General features: G+C 47.8%; 1 protein-coding gene across 1 annotated transcript in view; it reads left to right on the forward strand.

Moving 5' to 3' along the window:
- The first annotated feature begins 7,089 nt into the window (after positions 1-7,089).
- LOC142572961 (uncharacterized) overlaps positions 7,090-17,590 on the forward strand; it is a 105,374-nt gene continuing 94,873 nt past the window's right edge. Inside the window, exon 1 of the mRNA XM_075682440.1 lies at positions 7,090-8,409. Within this exon, the coding sequence (XP_075538555.1) occupies positions 8,247-8,409 (163 nt within the window). The 5' untranslated portion in view covers positions 7,090-8,246. The remainder of the gene's footprint in view (positions 8,410-17,590) is intronic.

Raw genomic sequence — 17,590 nt, forward strand, 5'->3', positions numbered from 1 at the left:
GATTGCGATAGCAATTATGTGGACGCTCCAGGCGCATCCAGCCTGCCTCCGCATCCATCACAGCCTGCCTCCCTCCAGGGGGCAGGCTGTAAAATTCTCCAGGGAAGGGGACCGTACTCGCGCAGGTTTTAAAGCGAAAACTTTACTGGCCGCGAACTTGCGATTTTACCGTGGCGGTGCTCCGAGGAGGCACATGACGTCACAACGTGCGCCTCGCGGCAGATATTTCTCTCTCTCTCGCTCCCTAGTCACTACTGCGCATGCGCCACTAGAAGCACCGAGCCACAGGTGTTCCGCCGCCTTGCAGCGCCGCGCCGTTCCGCCGCTGCCGTTTGGTATGATGTGATACCGCGTTCCTTGTCGTTGCGCTCGCCTCCGCTCGCTTCGCCAGCTGCGTCGCATGCTTGATAACATGTCGGAGGGTTGAAAAGGAGAGCTCGCGTGCGCCGAAACCACAGTTGCGGCGGCAGTATGGACGGCGACAATTCTTATAAGCAGGAGGAGGCCTGGAATCGATATCGGAACGAGATGAATAGGAAAAGAATCGCCCAGGAAACCGACGAAGAGCGCGCCGAACGACCGGGTAAACGCCGCAACATAGGTAGACAACCAGAGTAACCTGAACTTGCAATCAAGATTACCCAAGGCTGACCATGCTATGCCTTAGCTTTCGCTACGTATATCTTGGCATAGCCGAGCTAAGCCCCCGCAAATTTTTTGTTTACGTCAAAATTGCCATTAGTTAATTTTAAGAGGTACTTTTCATGGCGTATGTCTATCGCCACGTGTCCGTCGTTGTGTGTTCTTCACCGTGCGAGCGTAACCGTGGGTTCATCGCCGCTTCCATGGTGCATGCACCGCCGAGCACAAATCTGAAAAAACAAGATGCTTGCGTCAGCTGCGAATTTATGGGGGTATAACACAGGCCCCTCTGCTGCTGAAGCAGTGCTCCACTCGCCCACTTGAAGTTTCTTTGTTTATTAGATGGAAAGAAAGCCTGGGGTCGCAGGTTGCCAGGTCAAACGCTCATTAACAAGACAATGCACAAAATAGCGTTCGAACGAAGAGTCTCGAGCAAACAAAGACATTGGTCAAGCAGGCATGTAGTGTCAAGCAGCGTTTCAGATGCGGCTACTGCGCTGGTTAACCTGCAACATAAGATATGATTTCTCAGACAGTTGTTCGCTTGCTTAAGTCGTTCGTAACATGATGTAAGTCCACTTGTCGAGCAAGCTCTTTGTGGCATTGCAGCAAGGCGGTATGGTTGAGTCTAGCTTGTCCCATTGTGAAACGCAGATAATCCTCTTCGCAGGCACAACAATGATCTCCGTGGAGTGAAAGAAGCAACCGGAATTGTCAGCGCAATTTGGAGAAGCTTAACGACCTCTGCAAGGAGCGTCCTCAATGGCTCACCATCTTGCCGCGGCCAAAAAGAAGGTCATTCACGTCCTGAAATGTTGCAACTCTCACATTACGCTGCATCATAATGGCCTTCAATGTGGCTTGATGCAGTTTCAGGTGGCATGGATCAAGGTACTCCTTGTAAAACGTGTGCGAATGCGTGCTAGCGGTTTCTCCCATCAGAATCTTTCCCACGTGCGTCAGGTGATCCATTTCTGGCGTAAAACGCGTGCGCAAAGGTGCACGCACAGTGTCGGCAGCTAAGAAGAACCGTTGCCGGCAGAAATCTTCCGGAGAAGCGGACTAGGCTGCATGCGATTGTTCAATGAATCTACGGGGTGCTTTACGTTTCATCTTGGGAACAGGCAACAGTAAATTGCTTCGCGCACGAAGAGTGCGCTCCCATACCTGGTGGCAGTTGTGTAATTACGTAAAATAAACCTGCGTCTTGTTTTTTCGATCTCTCTACCTTATCTGACCAATAGGCAACTCGCGGCGGAAGATACGGACAACGACGTGGTTCCGCTTAGGTACCTTAGCGGGACGCGCCGTTGTAGCGCAGGCCAGTTACCATGTTTTAGGTGCCCCGGCGGCGTAGGCAGGATATGCTTTGAGTGACCCCAGTTTCCGAACTACGAAGTCCTGGCCCGAATCACAACACTTGCACTTAGGCCGGCGCCGGAGCTCGAAATGGCACATTCAAAGCGTCTAAAAAAGGATTACGGACGCATTGATAGCAACTTAGCTCGAGTGCCTTAGATTTTCTGAGTGGAAATAAATCTTCTGAGGGACATCAGTACGTTTCTTTTTTTTTGCGTAGGAGGCTTTTATGATTTTGCAGCAACGCCCAATTAATGCTTCATATTCTCGCACAAATGCGCAGGCACTCTAAATAGCAATTGTTCCTGAGAGATCAATCGAAAGCACTTGTCTTTTGAGGACACGTAGTTGCGAAAGTAAAACTACGTAGTTTCATGCTTCGCAAAAGAGAGCAGGTGCCTTTTCAGAAGTAATGTCCGCCAAAAAGAAAAATTACTTTAGTTGTACTCGTAAATTGCCTGCTTGCAAAAAATAAAGAGCTCCACTATTTATGTGAACAGGGTCCTGATAAGCGTGCAATTGTGCAAGCACGAAAGAGGGATGGCGACACCACACTCAAGTTCCCGCGCCAGGTCGGCATGACGTAATCAACTTTTACGGCGTTAGCTCGGGCCCTAAGTATTCTTATTCGTTTTTTTTGTAAAGAGCAACTACAACGTACTCATGAAAAGCTAAACATTAATCTTAGCAAGCTTAAAGAATTCGTTAACCAGTCAGAAAAGCCAAATTACAAAAGTATGCTTCCAGATGCGTGACCTCACAACGACGTAGAGGCGCTGGTGTTTCAGGGCAAAATTAACGAAAGGAACCTTGACCTTGATTTCTTTTTATTTCTAGTAATAAACGTACTAGGCCGATATTAACCGAATCAGACTTTTGAAAGAAAGTTTTATTCGTCTAGACTAACTCTGTTTTTTTCTGTTTACTCCATGTGTAAGGAGGTTGCTGTTTCTTGAGCAATCAAAAGTGCTTGTAGGAGTCACGTTAACGATGAAATACGGGTTACCTGACAGCTGCAAAAAATCTTGGGGAGTGTGCACAGTTATTGATGGCGTAATAACGTTATTCGACTGCGCTGGACAAACGAAGGGGCATTATAAGAATTCATGTCTGCGCAGCATTGCTGTAAAAGCAGGATGATTAACGAATCAGAGGGATTTACCTATGTTGTCCTCCATAATAAACTCCGCTTGTCATTCAGCTTCATAGATATGGAAAGCAGTTTGCAGTTTAAAAAGTATCCGTGAAGGAAAGTTGTTCTTTTCTTTTATCCTACTTACTTTTCTTTTCTGTACATTTTGCATCTTGAAAGTTCAAATACCTTTTCCATGCTCTTTAGTCGCAATGTATTTTAAATAGTTCGTAGTTTCATCAATATTTGTGCTTCAAATTATTCGTGGTTGCACTAGCTGAATATAAAATGGTCGTGAAGTGTCCCAAATAAATATATCACACACTGATCAAAAGCATGTTAGGTACGCTAAAAAAGCTTGCACATGTCAACGATGCAGGGTCACTTGATGCTCATAAGACCACGACCGGGAGAAGTGGGTCTTTGCCGCACTAATCATGAGACTACGACGAACACCGTCACCATGATGATGAAAACAAGTGGAATTGCGTTTACACGATATGTACAGGCTGGTGACTATCAGAATCCCGGGCGCTTCTGCCGACAGTGGGGTTTGGACGGCCAAACATAACATCTCCATACAGTAGCCGAGGAATTCCTCGGAAGATTTCCTTGTTGTCGCCCGTCGCTGGACAGTTGGGGCATCTCAGGGTCTGGATGTCAGTGCGAGCTATGGCCGGGGCCAGACTGACCGGAAGCCAGTCCATCCTCAACAGAGTGGGCGTGGGTGGTCAAATAACGTTCACTCAAGAAGCGAGCTTATCTTGACAAATGACAGCCAGCGGGAGAGTTGGCCGGCCTTGCGACGCTCAATTTTAGGCCGATCAAAACAATACGCTATGGTTACCCTAATGACGACTCCAAGTAAAAATGCTGGCTACCTAGCGGCCGCTCCTGGAAATAGCCGATCCAGGTTCAGGTTTGAACCGAAATAGGATGTCCTGTTACGGCATGCGCTGTATGCCTCGTATTCCTCAAAAAAGCCCGAGAATGAAAAAAAATAAGGATTTCGAAAGACATGTTCTGTGTACTATGATGCGTTGCATCACGGAGGAAAGACAGCAATGTATGATTTCGTCGTTTATAGAAAGAAGCAGGCAGCGCGCATCGCAGAGCGACTTGGATAAGGAACTTCCGCATTGGGAAAAGGTGACATATACTATACAGTTATCGAATAGTGGCGCCTTTATACCCGTGGAATAGACCCTTGCTTTCTTCTTGTTTATTTGCGGAATATATAGTATATTCGGCAGGCGCTTTGATAAATTATAGTGATGTAAGCTTAGGCTTCATTTAGATTTTGTTCGTATATAGTTTTCTGCCCCAGCATTAGTGTTAATATTGCTTTAAGCAGCAGGAATGTTCTGAATAATGTACTTTTGTCCCCACGCACAGTAGCAGGAATGTTCACTGCCTCGGTAGGTCTGAAGTTGGTGATAACACATGGTATGCCGCGAAGCGACATACCGCTGTTATAACAAGCTTTACTTTAACGGCACAAGCAGATGGCGCTGTTTCCTCATTCAACGCTGTGAGTTCCTAGTTTATTTGCTTGCAAGAACTTTAGAAGCAACAGCAAATAGCGCCTGTTCCAGCTTTTGAACGTTCGACCTGCGTATAGCGCCGCTATAGGTCGCTGTCCGACCCTGTGCACAGAGTTAAATTTCATTACAACTAGTTGAATTCGCTTCTAAGTCATGCATATATACTGATACTACTCACACTGCCAAAAGAATACCTTCGATACATTTTGTAAACCTGTTGTAAGAAAGTTAACTTGGTCCGGTTGGTTGTTATTCGCTTTCCACGTTTCACCAAGTTTGAGAATTTCTGCGAGTGACAGGTGTCTGCCGTGTTCCCAAGGCTGGGCCCTACTTCGAGTGCTGCGTACTGCGAGTACGAACAAGGGCCAGTCTTCGGACGCAGACGACCCCATTGCACGTATCAACTGACTATATAAAGAATGTGCACCCTGACTCACACACGGAACTCGCATTTGGTTTTACACCGAGACACACAGGCCAGGTAACATTACAGTTTTTCGGCCTCGTTTTATCAGTGTAGAATATCCGTACAAAGCTTCTGAAAGCACGACAGACGTTACTGCCCATATATTCCGAGATGCTGTATGCCAGATACTGCAACACGAGTCGCGGTGTGGAGCTGCCAGTGAAGGCCGAAAACTGTCAAGTATCGTGCCTGTAGCGGTGGAGCAACCCATCGAACCAGTGCTTGCCCCTTTCAGATGGCCCGCTACGCGCAAACACCTGCTTTTTTATCTTCCGGCTCACAAGAAAGGCTTTTTGTCTTGAAAAAAATCTGACGCGGCTCTCTAGGTAGGCCGGATGTTCGCATGCACAGCGCAACTATTTCCGCGATTTCGACGCTGAAATCCTTTAGAACGACCAAAATAAGGAGATCGGCGGCAGCGGCTCTCTTGGCTTTCACGAAACACCTGGATTCGACGCCACGAATAAGACACGTGACCACAGCACCAAGCGAAAGAGCCGCCGTTACTTCGGTCGTCGTATCCATTTTTGTTTGTTTGGACGGTGTTGCGAGTTCAAGTAGCGGATCCTGTAGTTGTCAATAATGCTGAATAACTGATCGTATGATTGATCAGTCGCTTGGTCGGCTATTTATTGACGTTCTTAAGCTTGTGGGCTTTCAGAAACGCTGCAATGTATGATCAGTTGCTTGGTCGGCTATTTATTGACGTTCTTAAGCTTGTGGGCTTTCAGAAACGTTGCAATGAATGATTAATTTTTAACGCCTGGTCTTTTGCGCTGAGGAAAAGGAACTTTGTACACTGGCGTGCTGCACCTCCTCTCATTGTCCTTGCGTTTTTTTTTCTGCTTTTAGAGCGGGTGGCTGTCATTTTCAGAAAACTATGCATATCCCGATTCTTTTTATCTCTGTGAGTTGTTCATACATCCTAATACTGATAGGGAGGAGTGGGGGAGGGGGAGGGGCGGCTGTTAGTATGTTAATAGCATCGGTGCGCAGCCGCCGCCGCTGCATTAGTTAGGAGCAATATATGGGGCGTGTTGGCTATTTGTTTTCTTTGGGTAAATATGACCCCAGTAGCAGGCATTTCTGATCGTTAGGAAACTGGCGTATGCGACTGGCTTACAATACCACCCAAACGCAGAAATGTGATGTGGGGCCGAACGGGCCTAATATCTTTGTTATGTGATCTCTCAGGTCACGCGTCGAAATTGCTTGGTAACAGCGGAGCACGCGTCTGCTGGAATGATTCCGAGCAATTTCTGCACACTCTGTGGAAGCCTGAAAGCTTGTAGTGTTTTGAAATGAAGCGCTTGACACCGTGTTTCTTTCTTTCTCTTTTTTTTAGCACTTGTTGAGCAATTTATTCAGGTATTGTGCTCTGCATGACTGTCACATTTGACTATGCACATTTGTAGTCACCAAAATAAAATCTTCACTCATTGATTATAGTAGAAGACTGATTATTTTGACATTTCCTTATATACGCTTTGCAGGTCTCCGACAGCTGGCATGGGATATTAAAGACTGGCGCCTTGAAAGATTTCTGTCCCTACGAAAGCCTTCATCACTGGAGCAGCTTTGACTCGCAAGGCGTAGGACGGAAGGCAATTCGCACGCTTGACCAACTGTTCCGTTGCAGTAAATATAGGACATACAGTTAGGGCAGCTCCGACGGAATCCGATATCGATTTCAGCCAGCAAAAATACGTCGGCTCCCTTCGGCCGTTAACTTTCCTCCGATATCTTTTTCCCCGTTGTGGTCGCAGTATCGAGAAGGCGTTAAAAACCTAACTTGAACGATTTTTACGTGAGGGATAAGAAATACACAAAACAAAAATAGCTTTCCGTTGGAGGAACGTTCTGGGGCCAGAGTGAGGAAATTTGTGGTTTAGAAAGTTTCATATTAAGACGCTGGACCCATAGGAATAGTCACAGAATGACTTCTGGCTGGATTTTACTGTTTTAGAAGGAAGTTACCCTGGCTAACGGTTTCAAGTTATTAATTTTGCTTGCATACTCAGCCCTACCGTGACAATAGATCAATGCGGCAGCGCATATCGAGAAGCTGCACTATAAAGAGCCTAACAGAATGTCTTAATTCAGAGCTTGTTCGTGAAATTATATTGCGCTTGTCGATGTGCACCGTTTCATTCACCGATAAGTTCAACGGTAAATGGTTCTAACTGCAGTGAAGCAATGCATATTTGCAGAAGAACGACATCGTTCATTAATTCTGCGTTTGACGGAAGATGCAAGTCTTTCCTGCAGCGAAGTGCGTTAAGCCCATTTGCCTTCTTTGGCTTTAGATCTCAATTTCGCCGCGTATTGCCTCCCCGAAGTCCCATACTTGAAGTACGCTCACGCGCCATTCTGTTGTCGCCTCACAATGCTGCAGTGGCAAGGAAGAAGTGAAAGAAAGCGATAGCAATTGTTTTTTTCAGCTGCGGTTTGTCAGGGGGATAAGGCTCCAGGAAACGGCCTTGAATCATGTCATTGATGCAGAGGTTCGCACAGCCATAATATAACTCGCTTATATGTGGATATTTTCCTGCCAGCTAGGAGAAAAGCGAACTTACTTCCAATAGAGCTCATCTCACTGAAGGAATGTTTCGGTCTCCCACAAGTACAGATCGCACCGCCGTATGGTCTATCATGTTCATCCTCGCCGATAACGTTGCAGAAACTTTCGAAGGCGTAAATTATATCAGTTCTTATGGAATGCTTACGATATCCTACATAACGCCTAATTCTGTAAAACAGATTTCACTGTAATCACTTGGCTGAGGGGCACCCTTCTGAATTACGAGGAGCCGTCAGGGAAGCCAGCAGGCGTTGTCTGAAAGGATCACATTTGTATCGTGTTGTGAAAAAGTGCTGTGCAGCGACAGACTTCGCCCTGTGAGTGACTGCCAAGGCGAACTGACTTTTTTTTTACGAGTGAAGGAGCGCTCGAACGTCCGAGGTAAATGCAAGAGCGTAGGCGAAAGTGAATAGACAATACCCAAGACAGCGGAGCCCAATTCAGTAAGAAAAGTCTCAAAAAGGCAGGAGGCGTGACGCCGGAATGGGAGCATGGCGCTACGCCTAGGAACCTTTGCTGGCCATGCGTGCAGCGCTCAACGGCACAATCAACGAGATCGGCGGTGGGCCGTACACTGCCCGGACGACTACCGCTACTACCGAAATGGTGGGCATGGCATGGACGTCTAGCACACGGCCCACACCTCCTAGGCTGGGAAACGCACTGCGGCCGCCTAAGCCAACAGGTAAGGAAAAAAAATATTCCTACAGCGAGCACAAGAAGATACGCCTCGTCATTGAAAGCAAAAAAAAAGACCCATAAAATAAGAACAGCAAACCTGTATAAGTTTTTCGTTAACCGTTCGTTGCAAACACTAGGGCTCTGTGTGCGGGCTGTTCTTGGCGGTGCTTCATCAACAGCGCCCTGGCCTAAGCCGCTTTGGTGGTCACAGGAAGGCTGCGTTTCTGGACCATCGCGGTGAGCTTTCAGCGTATGCGGCTGTAGAAACTTTGCACTGGCCGATACCGTGGATGTTCTACGACGCCACGTGTGAAAAATTATTGCTGTTTACTGACTAAACAAAAAGAAAAGAAACGCGCAAGTAAGTTGACCATTAGAGTAAGGTATGCGCGGGTTACCTTTTATTTTACAACTGTACATAATTACGTTACAAAGCAAAGTTTCGCCACTCTGATGCAAGTCCCAGGAAACGCTCTAAGAGATGCAGTGTTCAGAGCCTCTGGTGTTGCCTGTTGTAAAATTCAATTTCGCATTGCGTGTTTTCTGACGAAGACAGTAACCAAAATGGCTGTAGAGCATATAGTTCTAGCTATCTAGCAGGATTTGGAATCTTGCGCGAACGCAACTGTACCGCTGCACACTTTTAAGTAGTGATCATCGCTCCACACTTTGACGTACGTGTTCAACGTCGCGAAATCAGTCTATGCTCATGATGCCATTGCTCCTCAAACTTTCTACGAAGCGTGGTAGCTTCGATGCAAAACGTCCTCAAAATGGGAAGAACTCTAAGGACGAGAGACTTCTTTTAAGACGCTCAAAAACACGATGTACTGTTTGCTGAGTGATCTTCAACGACGCAACTGCTAATGTCCCCGGGGGTCTCCTCGGTTTTCTCGTTTCACTTTACTCTAAGGTTAAATAAGCTCTGGACGAAAAACCAAAAAAAAACTTTTTTCTGGCAAAGGAAAAGTGCTGCCGTGAACGAATTTCGAAATTTCGGTTCTTTGTAGGACATCTCGTGTTGGTTTCATACCAACTTGCCATTTTGATGGGGCAGAACGGGCTTCGAAGAGAAGGAAAATACCGCCACAAAGCAGCGCGTTTCATGCGTTTTTCATTAGATCACATACAGGTGTACTGCTGGCGGAACCAATCTCCTCGAGGGACCTTTCACTCAAGCTTTGGCGATCTGATCACCTGTCGTCACCCGCAAATATTTTTTGTGTTTGAAAAACGTCATCCCGGAATATATATATATATATATATATATATATATATATATGCACAGCACTTGCTTTCCCATACGATGGTAGTCTGAAAGCCGGGCAAATTGGTAATTTGGGCGCGACATTATCCATCGTAGAAATAAATGTCAATGTCGTAGTTAAAAAAAAATGTTGTGATCTTTATATCAGAATTCCAGCGCTACAAAATATACACTTATAAAATCCTTCTTTCAAAACTTGTGGCAAATCAGATGTTCCATTGATTGAAATTGAATTGAGTTGATGTTTTCCAGCAAAGAACGTTATGCAGATCCATCGCGCATGTTGGAATCAGTGTAAAATAACACTATCGTGAATCGTTTATTTAATCAGTGCAATGCGTGCACTTGTCGTTCTTTTTTGTTTATGAAACCTGTAGTCTCTTGAAATGCTTATGCAATGCATTGGTGCCATCGTTCATGTCACGCAATGCTTATGTTTATGCGCTCCATTGTTCACAAGCTGTGCCGAAATGTAACCACCAGTTCAGGCGGACGCACACAGTGAGGCGACGTCGGATCGTTGTCGCTGAAAGCTTGGTGAATAGAGGTGTAAGCATTCAAAGAGAAATACGACACATATGCGGGGGACGACGACGAAGTGTTTCTATCATAGACAGCTTGCACCTTTGTCTCGCTTTGTTTCTTTCCAAACTCTGGGAGCTGCCACTCCCTTGTTGCGGCAATGGATGAAAAAGCCCTCGAAGACCTTCCTGAAGCCAAGCCATCGCGTGGGGTCGCGTCCAGGAAACGTGGAAATGCGTCAAGTGACACGGACAGCGGGGAAACCGAGTTGTACTCGGACAGCATCGACTCGTCGGACGACGATTTCACACTTGTCATGAGCCGAACCACAAAAAGAAGACTGCTACGGAGAACATCGTCGCCAAGCGTTTCCACCGTGAAGACAAAAGCACACCGCTGGCCGTACAGTATGCTGTTCATGCCTGTGGACCCAGTGTCCAATCTGCGAATCCTAAACAAGCAAGTCCTTTCTGCGTTTTTTGAGGGAATCACGCTAAACGAGATAAAGCACGTGAGAATAAACGCACGGAAGAATGCTCTTGCAGTAGATGTTCTACACCGTAGTGCACTGCAAATCCTGCGGCACGTAACGGAGACCGACAAAGTACAAGTGCGATCCATGATACCTATAGGCTGCAATGGCACCGTCGGCGTGATTTATGATGTCCATATTTCTAAACCAAACGACGACTTACCGATATTAATAAAGCCAACTACAGAAGGCACTCTTATCACGCAAATCACACGACTTGGCAACAGACGTTGCCTGAAGCTGTGGTTTGAGGGAGGCAGCCTTCCCTCACACGTCAAAGTTGGCCACGTCCACCATCCAGTCCGCCCATACGTACCGAAGCCCCTGAAATGTTACAAATGCTGCAAGATGGGACACATAAAAGGTGTCTGTAGGAATAACCACGTGTGCCCACGGTGCGCTGAATCTCATACAGCAGATTCCTGCAGCGCAACTGTGTTAAAGTGCCCTAACTGCCATGGTACTCATGAGGCCTCACACAATGATTGCCCGCGGGTGAGGAACGAGCGAGCAGTACTCAAATGTATGGTACAGGACCATTCAACATACAGAGAGGCTGCCGCTACTCTCAGGCGACGACGACATCGCCACCGAAGAGCATCACGAAGACTTGCATCTAGTGAAAGATATACACCATCTTCCGGCAAAGCGGCGGCCGTATCAACGCCGACTTCCACAAAGACAGACACTGCGAAAACGATGAAAGGGGCAAGACTCGCACCTCCTGAAGAGTGGCCTACACTGCCACGAGCACAACCTGCATCGGAGTCAAATCAAATTGCGCCGCCCTCAAGGACCTCACGAACCGCTTGCGACGACGACTGAAGATCGCCAATTCATAGTAATGCTGAAGTCAGTTATGTACGTCTTGCGCATTCTACTGAGCAGCATGACAACCCCGTCGGCACAGAGCGCACTGCAGGTGCTGGATACCTTGAGTCCGGTGCTTGCGGCCCTAGGGTAAAACCAGGGCCCGAGAATTGCCGTCGTTTCAAGAGGAGGTCCAGAATGCATCTGTCTTTCAGTGGAACGCCAGAGGGCTTAAGTCACGCATGTCCGACTTTAGACAGTTTTTCATTACGCACGAATTCCCCATTATCGTGATTTTCGAGCCCAACCTGACAACTGCCATCAGACTGTCCGGGTATGAGTGCTTTATGTCATCTACCCACGGAGAGTGCAGCAAGGTTGTTGTGATTATACGCCGTGACTTGACTTATGTACATCACCCAGTGCCTCCTGACGAAGCAAATCAATACGTTTGCTTAACAGTGAAGAAGAAAAAGCTCACATTCACATTCGAGCCTATTTATCTCCAACAAGCCGTGTAGATTGTGAGCGCTTACGGGGAATTTTGACATCGACTCCACAGCCATGGGTGCTCACTGGTGACTTTAACGTCCACCATTACGTATGGGGAAGCTACAAAGTGAACTGTAGAGGCAGAACGTTGGTGTCCTTTGCCTATAAGCTCGAATTTTGCCTGTCAAATGATGGAAGCCCTACTTATCTGCGTGTATAATGCGTATTAATGTATCTGCGTGTTAATGCGTATAGTTACTATACGCATTAGCGTATAGTAACTGCTTGGACCTTACCTTCGTTTCACGTTCGCTTTCGAGAAAAGCGCACTGGTTTTCGAATTCAGAACCGCGGGGTAGCGACCACATCCCGACCTATTTGAAGATCGAAAGTTTGACTAGCTCCAAGTCCTCCAGAACCGTCCAGTGCACCGATTGGCCTAAATACAAAATGGTAATGGAAGACTGTTGTCGTGACGGCACCTCCTATAACCTACAGGGCGCCAGAAAGGATGCCATACAAACAACCACCCATTTGCTTTCGAAAAGTTCTTCCCGCACCGATTTCGACATCGAACTGGTGAAACTTCGAGCAATTCGCCGTCGTGCGGAGCGAATATATAGATGCACGAAGTCCAATTATGATTTGAGATTGGCTAGACGAACACAAAAGAAAATACATCGTCACATGAACAAGCTGGCTTCGCGACAATGGGTATCCTTTTGCGAGTCCCTGAATCCGCGAAAACCTTTGTCGCCTATATCGAAGACTGTTCGTGGCGTTCGCAGAACCTCTGGTCAGCGCCACCCGTTTGAATCTCTGGCACTCCATCTACAATGTAGAGATATTGACGTCGCTGAATCTTTCTGCAGAAAGATTGCGGGCGAAGCAAATTCCGATGGAACGGGTACGGGAACGCACGACCACCCACTGTTCTCGCGCGATCCCCGCATGGAATACCCTTTTTCTATGGAAGAACTAGAAGCTGTGCTGGCTTCGTGCAGGCGTTCTTCAGCGCCAGGACCTGATGGCATTACATACCATGCCCTGTGTAACCTAGGAGACCAAGTTCGGAAGGCACTCTTGCTCCTGTACAACGACTCCTGGCAGACGGCTACGGTTCCGCAAAAGTGGAAGTCAACACGCCTCATTCCACTTCTCAAAGCTGCCAAGTCGCCTTTGGACATTTCCTCATACCATCCGATCGCACTTGCCAGCTGTGTCGGAAAAACAATGGAAAGAATGATTTTAACACGTCTGGAATGTTACTTAGAGTACTATGAAATCTACCCAGATACTATAGCAACAACGTTGTTGACTTCATAACATTTGTGGAACACCAAAAGGCCTGTAAGAGACTATCTGCTGCCCTGTTTCTAGACGTTAAAGGGGCCTTATGATAATGTCACCCATGAAGCCATCCTTAGCAAGTTAGAAGCAGTCCGACTTGGTAGTAAGATATATATGTGGGTGTGCAGCTACCTACAGAGGAGACCATTCTACGTACACACATAAAATGGCCCCACATCGAAGCACTATAACAATAATATTTGGGGTCTTACGTGCCAAAGCCACTTTCTGATCGAGGCACGCCGTAGTGGAGGACTCCGGAAATTTTGACCACCTGGGGTTCTTTAACGTGCACCTAAATCTAAGCACACGGGTGTTTTCGCATTTCGCCCCCATCGAAATGCGGCCGCCGTGGCCGGGATTCGATCCCGCGACCTCGTGCTCAGCAGCCCAACACCATAGCCACTGAGCAACCACGGCGGGTCATCGAAGCACTACGGCAGCCGAGGAGTCCCTCAAGGCGGAGTGCTTAGCCCGACTCTTTTCAATCTCACCCTCTGTGGATTAGTTGACAACCTGCCAAGCACCGTACGACTTTCCATCTATGCGGACATCTGCATTTGGGCATTAGGTGTGACACGACTTCAGCTTCGCGCTCGGCTTCAGAACGCAGCCTCAATGACATCTTGCTGCCTTCGTGAACAAGGACTTGAAATTTCATGCGGGAAGTGCGCAATGGTGGCACTCAGGAGGAAACTAATGTCTGCTTATGGCGTATCTGTTAACGGGCAACTTATACCATACAGTAGAAGTCACAGGTTCTTGGGAGTCGTAATTGACAGAAACCTATCGTGGACTCCGCACGTGAATTACGTGAAAAAGCGGCTGACTGCTGTCACCTGTTCAGGTTCCTTGCAAAAAATATTTGGGGGGTATCTATACACGCTATATTGCAGCTGTACATGGCGTTGTTCGATGGATTCCTGCGATACAGCCTGCCTGCAATATCCAACACCTGCAAGACTAACCTGCGTACGATTCAGAGTATTCAAGCCCAAGCCTTAAGATATGTCTTGGCTTACCACGCAGTGCATGGACGGCTGAAACTATTGCCCTTGCGCATGATTACCCAATCACGACGCACATTACCAATGAAACAATGTGTGTGCATCTCAGGCATTATGCTAGGACCCCTTCCGACCACTTGGCCAGCCTCACTGCTGCAAGGCCCTGCTCGACATTTAGCGGTATTGTCAGTACACATCGTGCGTCGTTTACTTCAGGGTACGCGCCTGCGGCCAAGCCAGCGTTTCCTCAGTGGTGTTTGAGCCATCCACAAGTACATATAATGATTCCAGGACTACAGAAGAAGAGAGATCTACCGGCACCTGCTCTAAAACAGCTGAGCTTACTTCTTCTGCATGAAAAGTACAGCAACCACGTGCACATCTATACCGATGGATCGACTACGTCGTGCAGTACTGGTGCTGCCGTGGTTATACTAACGCGAGGAATGACACTGCGGTTCAGGACATCGCATGTCACGACCTCAACGGCGGCAGAGCTACCGGCCCTGTGTCTAGCACTGGAATTCATTGACTCTGAAAGACCTAGAAAATGGGCTGTGTTCTGTGATTCAAAACCGGCATTACAGTGCACGCAGTCAGTTCTCCGACACGGATGCCATGATCAATTGAGATACGAAATCGCGAAACATTACTATCACGTCCAACAAAAAGGTCACGAGGTTGTTTTTCACTGGGTACCTGGCCATTGTGGAATCAGTGGCAATGATTCCGGCGATAACGCTGCTCGCACAGCACATCAAGAGGAGCACAGCGTTCCTATTCCGCTTTCGAAGACAGAGAGATAGAGAGAGAGAGAAATTTAGTTACAGAAAGGCAGAGAGGTCGGCCTGAGCTATAACTTGCTCTGGCCTGCTACTCTACTCTGGGGACAAGGGACGGGGAGGGAAAGGGCTGATGAATGATGATGGTATAAGGAAGAGATGCGTATATACAAATGCACAGAGTTGTGGTATCTCTAAAGGCGTGCGTCCAGCTCAGTGGCTTGGAGAAAAGCTACAGCGGCTCTTGTTACCAGGGCTGCGCTGGTCGCATTAGGCCAAGGACTTAAATGAAACTCGTCCGATAGCGGTCTCTCATGGATGTTTGCTATGGAAGAGACAAGTTGCTGCCGTTCTTGCGCGTACGCGGGACACACGCAAAATATATGTTCAAGTGTTTCTGGCAACAAACAGCATTCACAGTTCGGGCTAGTATCACTGGCACCTATCATATTTCTATAACGGTTGGTGAATGCGACACCAAGGCGAATCCGGTGCACCATGCTCGTGTGGTTCCTTTTGAACTTGTGAGGCATACGAAATCTCATTTCTTCGTCCCATTTGTGTAATCGCTTCTGTCGTCGATCTGGTTGGGTCCAGTGTTCCAACGTAGAGTTGCGGTTTACGCGACGAAGTAGGGCGTTTGTGTCTGTTCGTGAGAACGGAATGCGTACTTCACAAGCATTATCTAAAGCAGTTTTCGCTTCAGCGTCTGCCTGTTCGTTCCCTATCACGCCACAGTGTGATGGTATCCACTGAAAGGTGACATTGTGGCCATTTCTAGTTGCGTGGTCGAGATACTCTGTAATATCTGTAGCCATAGAATAATACGGGCCCCGTCTGAGGACACAGTCAATCGTTTGCAGAGCTGGCTTGCAATCACCGCAAGGCAACTTCGACACCTTGCACCGCAGTCTCACACTGACCGAGTGGAACTCGCCAAACTTACGACTTGCACTGCTGCATCGACTAAACCCCTCCCTGCAACTCCGACCTCCACTCGGACTTCCTCGACGTGAAGCTACGCTTCTCTGTCGCCTTTGGTTTGGAGTTGCCTTCATAAAGGCATACTCTACATTAATTGGAGCGACTGACAGTGCAGCATGCGAGGTCTGTGGAACCGAAGAAAACATCGACCACCTGCTGTTCCACTGTTCAAGATACACCCCAGAGACACAAAAACTTGCCAAAGCTTTCCAAAAACTGGACAATCGGCCGCTTTCTGTGCAGGTGCTGCTGGAACACCGCCCCCATCGCTCGTCGGCCCATAAAGCGGTGAAGGAGCTTTTGTTCTTCTTAAGGACGACGGGCTTGTGCCACCATCTGTGACAATGCAATTTCTGTAAGACCACACACGTCAGCGAACTCACCGCAATTTCCTTCTTTCCTTCCCTCTTCTCTCTCCCCGTTATCTTTGTTTACCCCTTCCCCATTCCCCCGGTGTAGGGTAGCCAACGGGACGGTATTCTGGTTAACCTCCCTGGCTTCTACTTATCTCTTTCCCTCCACGACACACATGCGATATTCACTTTGTGCCACCGTACTTATCTATATGTACACCCTTGCATTATTTTTAACAAGATCGCGCAAGCGTCGACCGCGCGGCTTATCAGCGTCTCATAACGGCGAGGAGTGGCGAGATCGGCGACATACTGCGCAAGCGCACAAAACACACTCCCATGCGAACATCGTTTGCTACGCTGTTCGCTTCAAGAAGACACGAGCCTTGCATGGCCTTTCTGTGCATTCCCGTTTGGGCAAAGCCGATGCGAGAATAGGGGCAGATTACGATGTTTACCCTGCAAAACTCTTTCCTTCTTTTTATTACAGGAACCCAGTGGCGTAGCTAGGTCGTCTGGCACCCGGGGCCCATAGATCTTCTGTCATCCCCCCTCCCCCCTAGTGTAGTCGAGGAAGGCGAGGATATCAACAATTTCCGGGTGTATTCAGACGTATATGACACCCCCCCACCCACTGGCCCCTTGCACCCGGGGCCCACGGACCCCCGGCACCTCGCCACCCCCCCTCCCCCCCTGTTGCTACGCCACTGCAGGAACCCCAGCATGTGTTAGAGAACACAGATACAAAGGAAAGTTAATTCAAGAGCGCAAGCAGGGCATGGTTCTACAAAAAGAAGGAGAGCGATGACTGCAAATACTTGTAGCTGCGATTACTTAGCTGTTTCTGCCGGTGCGCACAAAGAGCTAGGTCCTAGCCGACAACAAACAGATACAGACGTTGTCGCATACCAGTTTTGGTTATTTGAATAAAGTTACTGTTGAATTAAAAAAAAGCAGCAAGTGTGCTTTTCTAAAGTGAAAAACTTAGCAGACGATGGTTGAACTAGAAACTTGCGCATGGTGGTCGCTGATCTCGCCGTTGTAAAGCGCTGCAGTGCGGTGACGCTCGCGCGACATGATTAAACA

This window comes from Dermacentor variabilis, chromosome 2, assembly GCF_050947875.1.
Source record: "Dermacentor variabilis isolate Ectoservices chromosome 2, ASM5094787v1, whole genome shotgun sequence".
Classification (NCBI taxonomy): Eukaryota; Metazoa; Arthropoda; class Arachnida; order Ixodida; family Ixodidae; genus Dermacentor; species Dermacentor variabilis.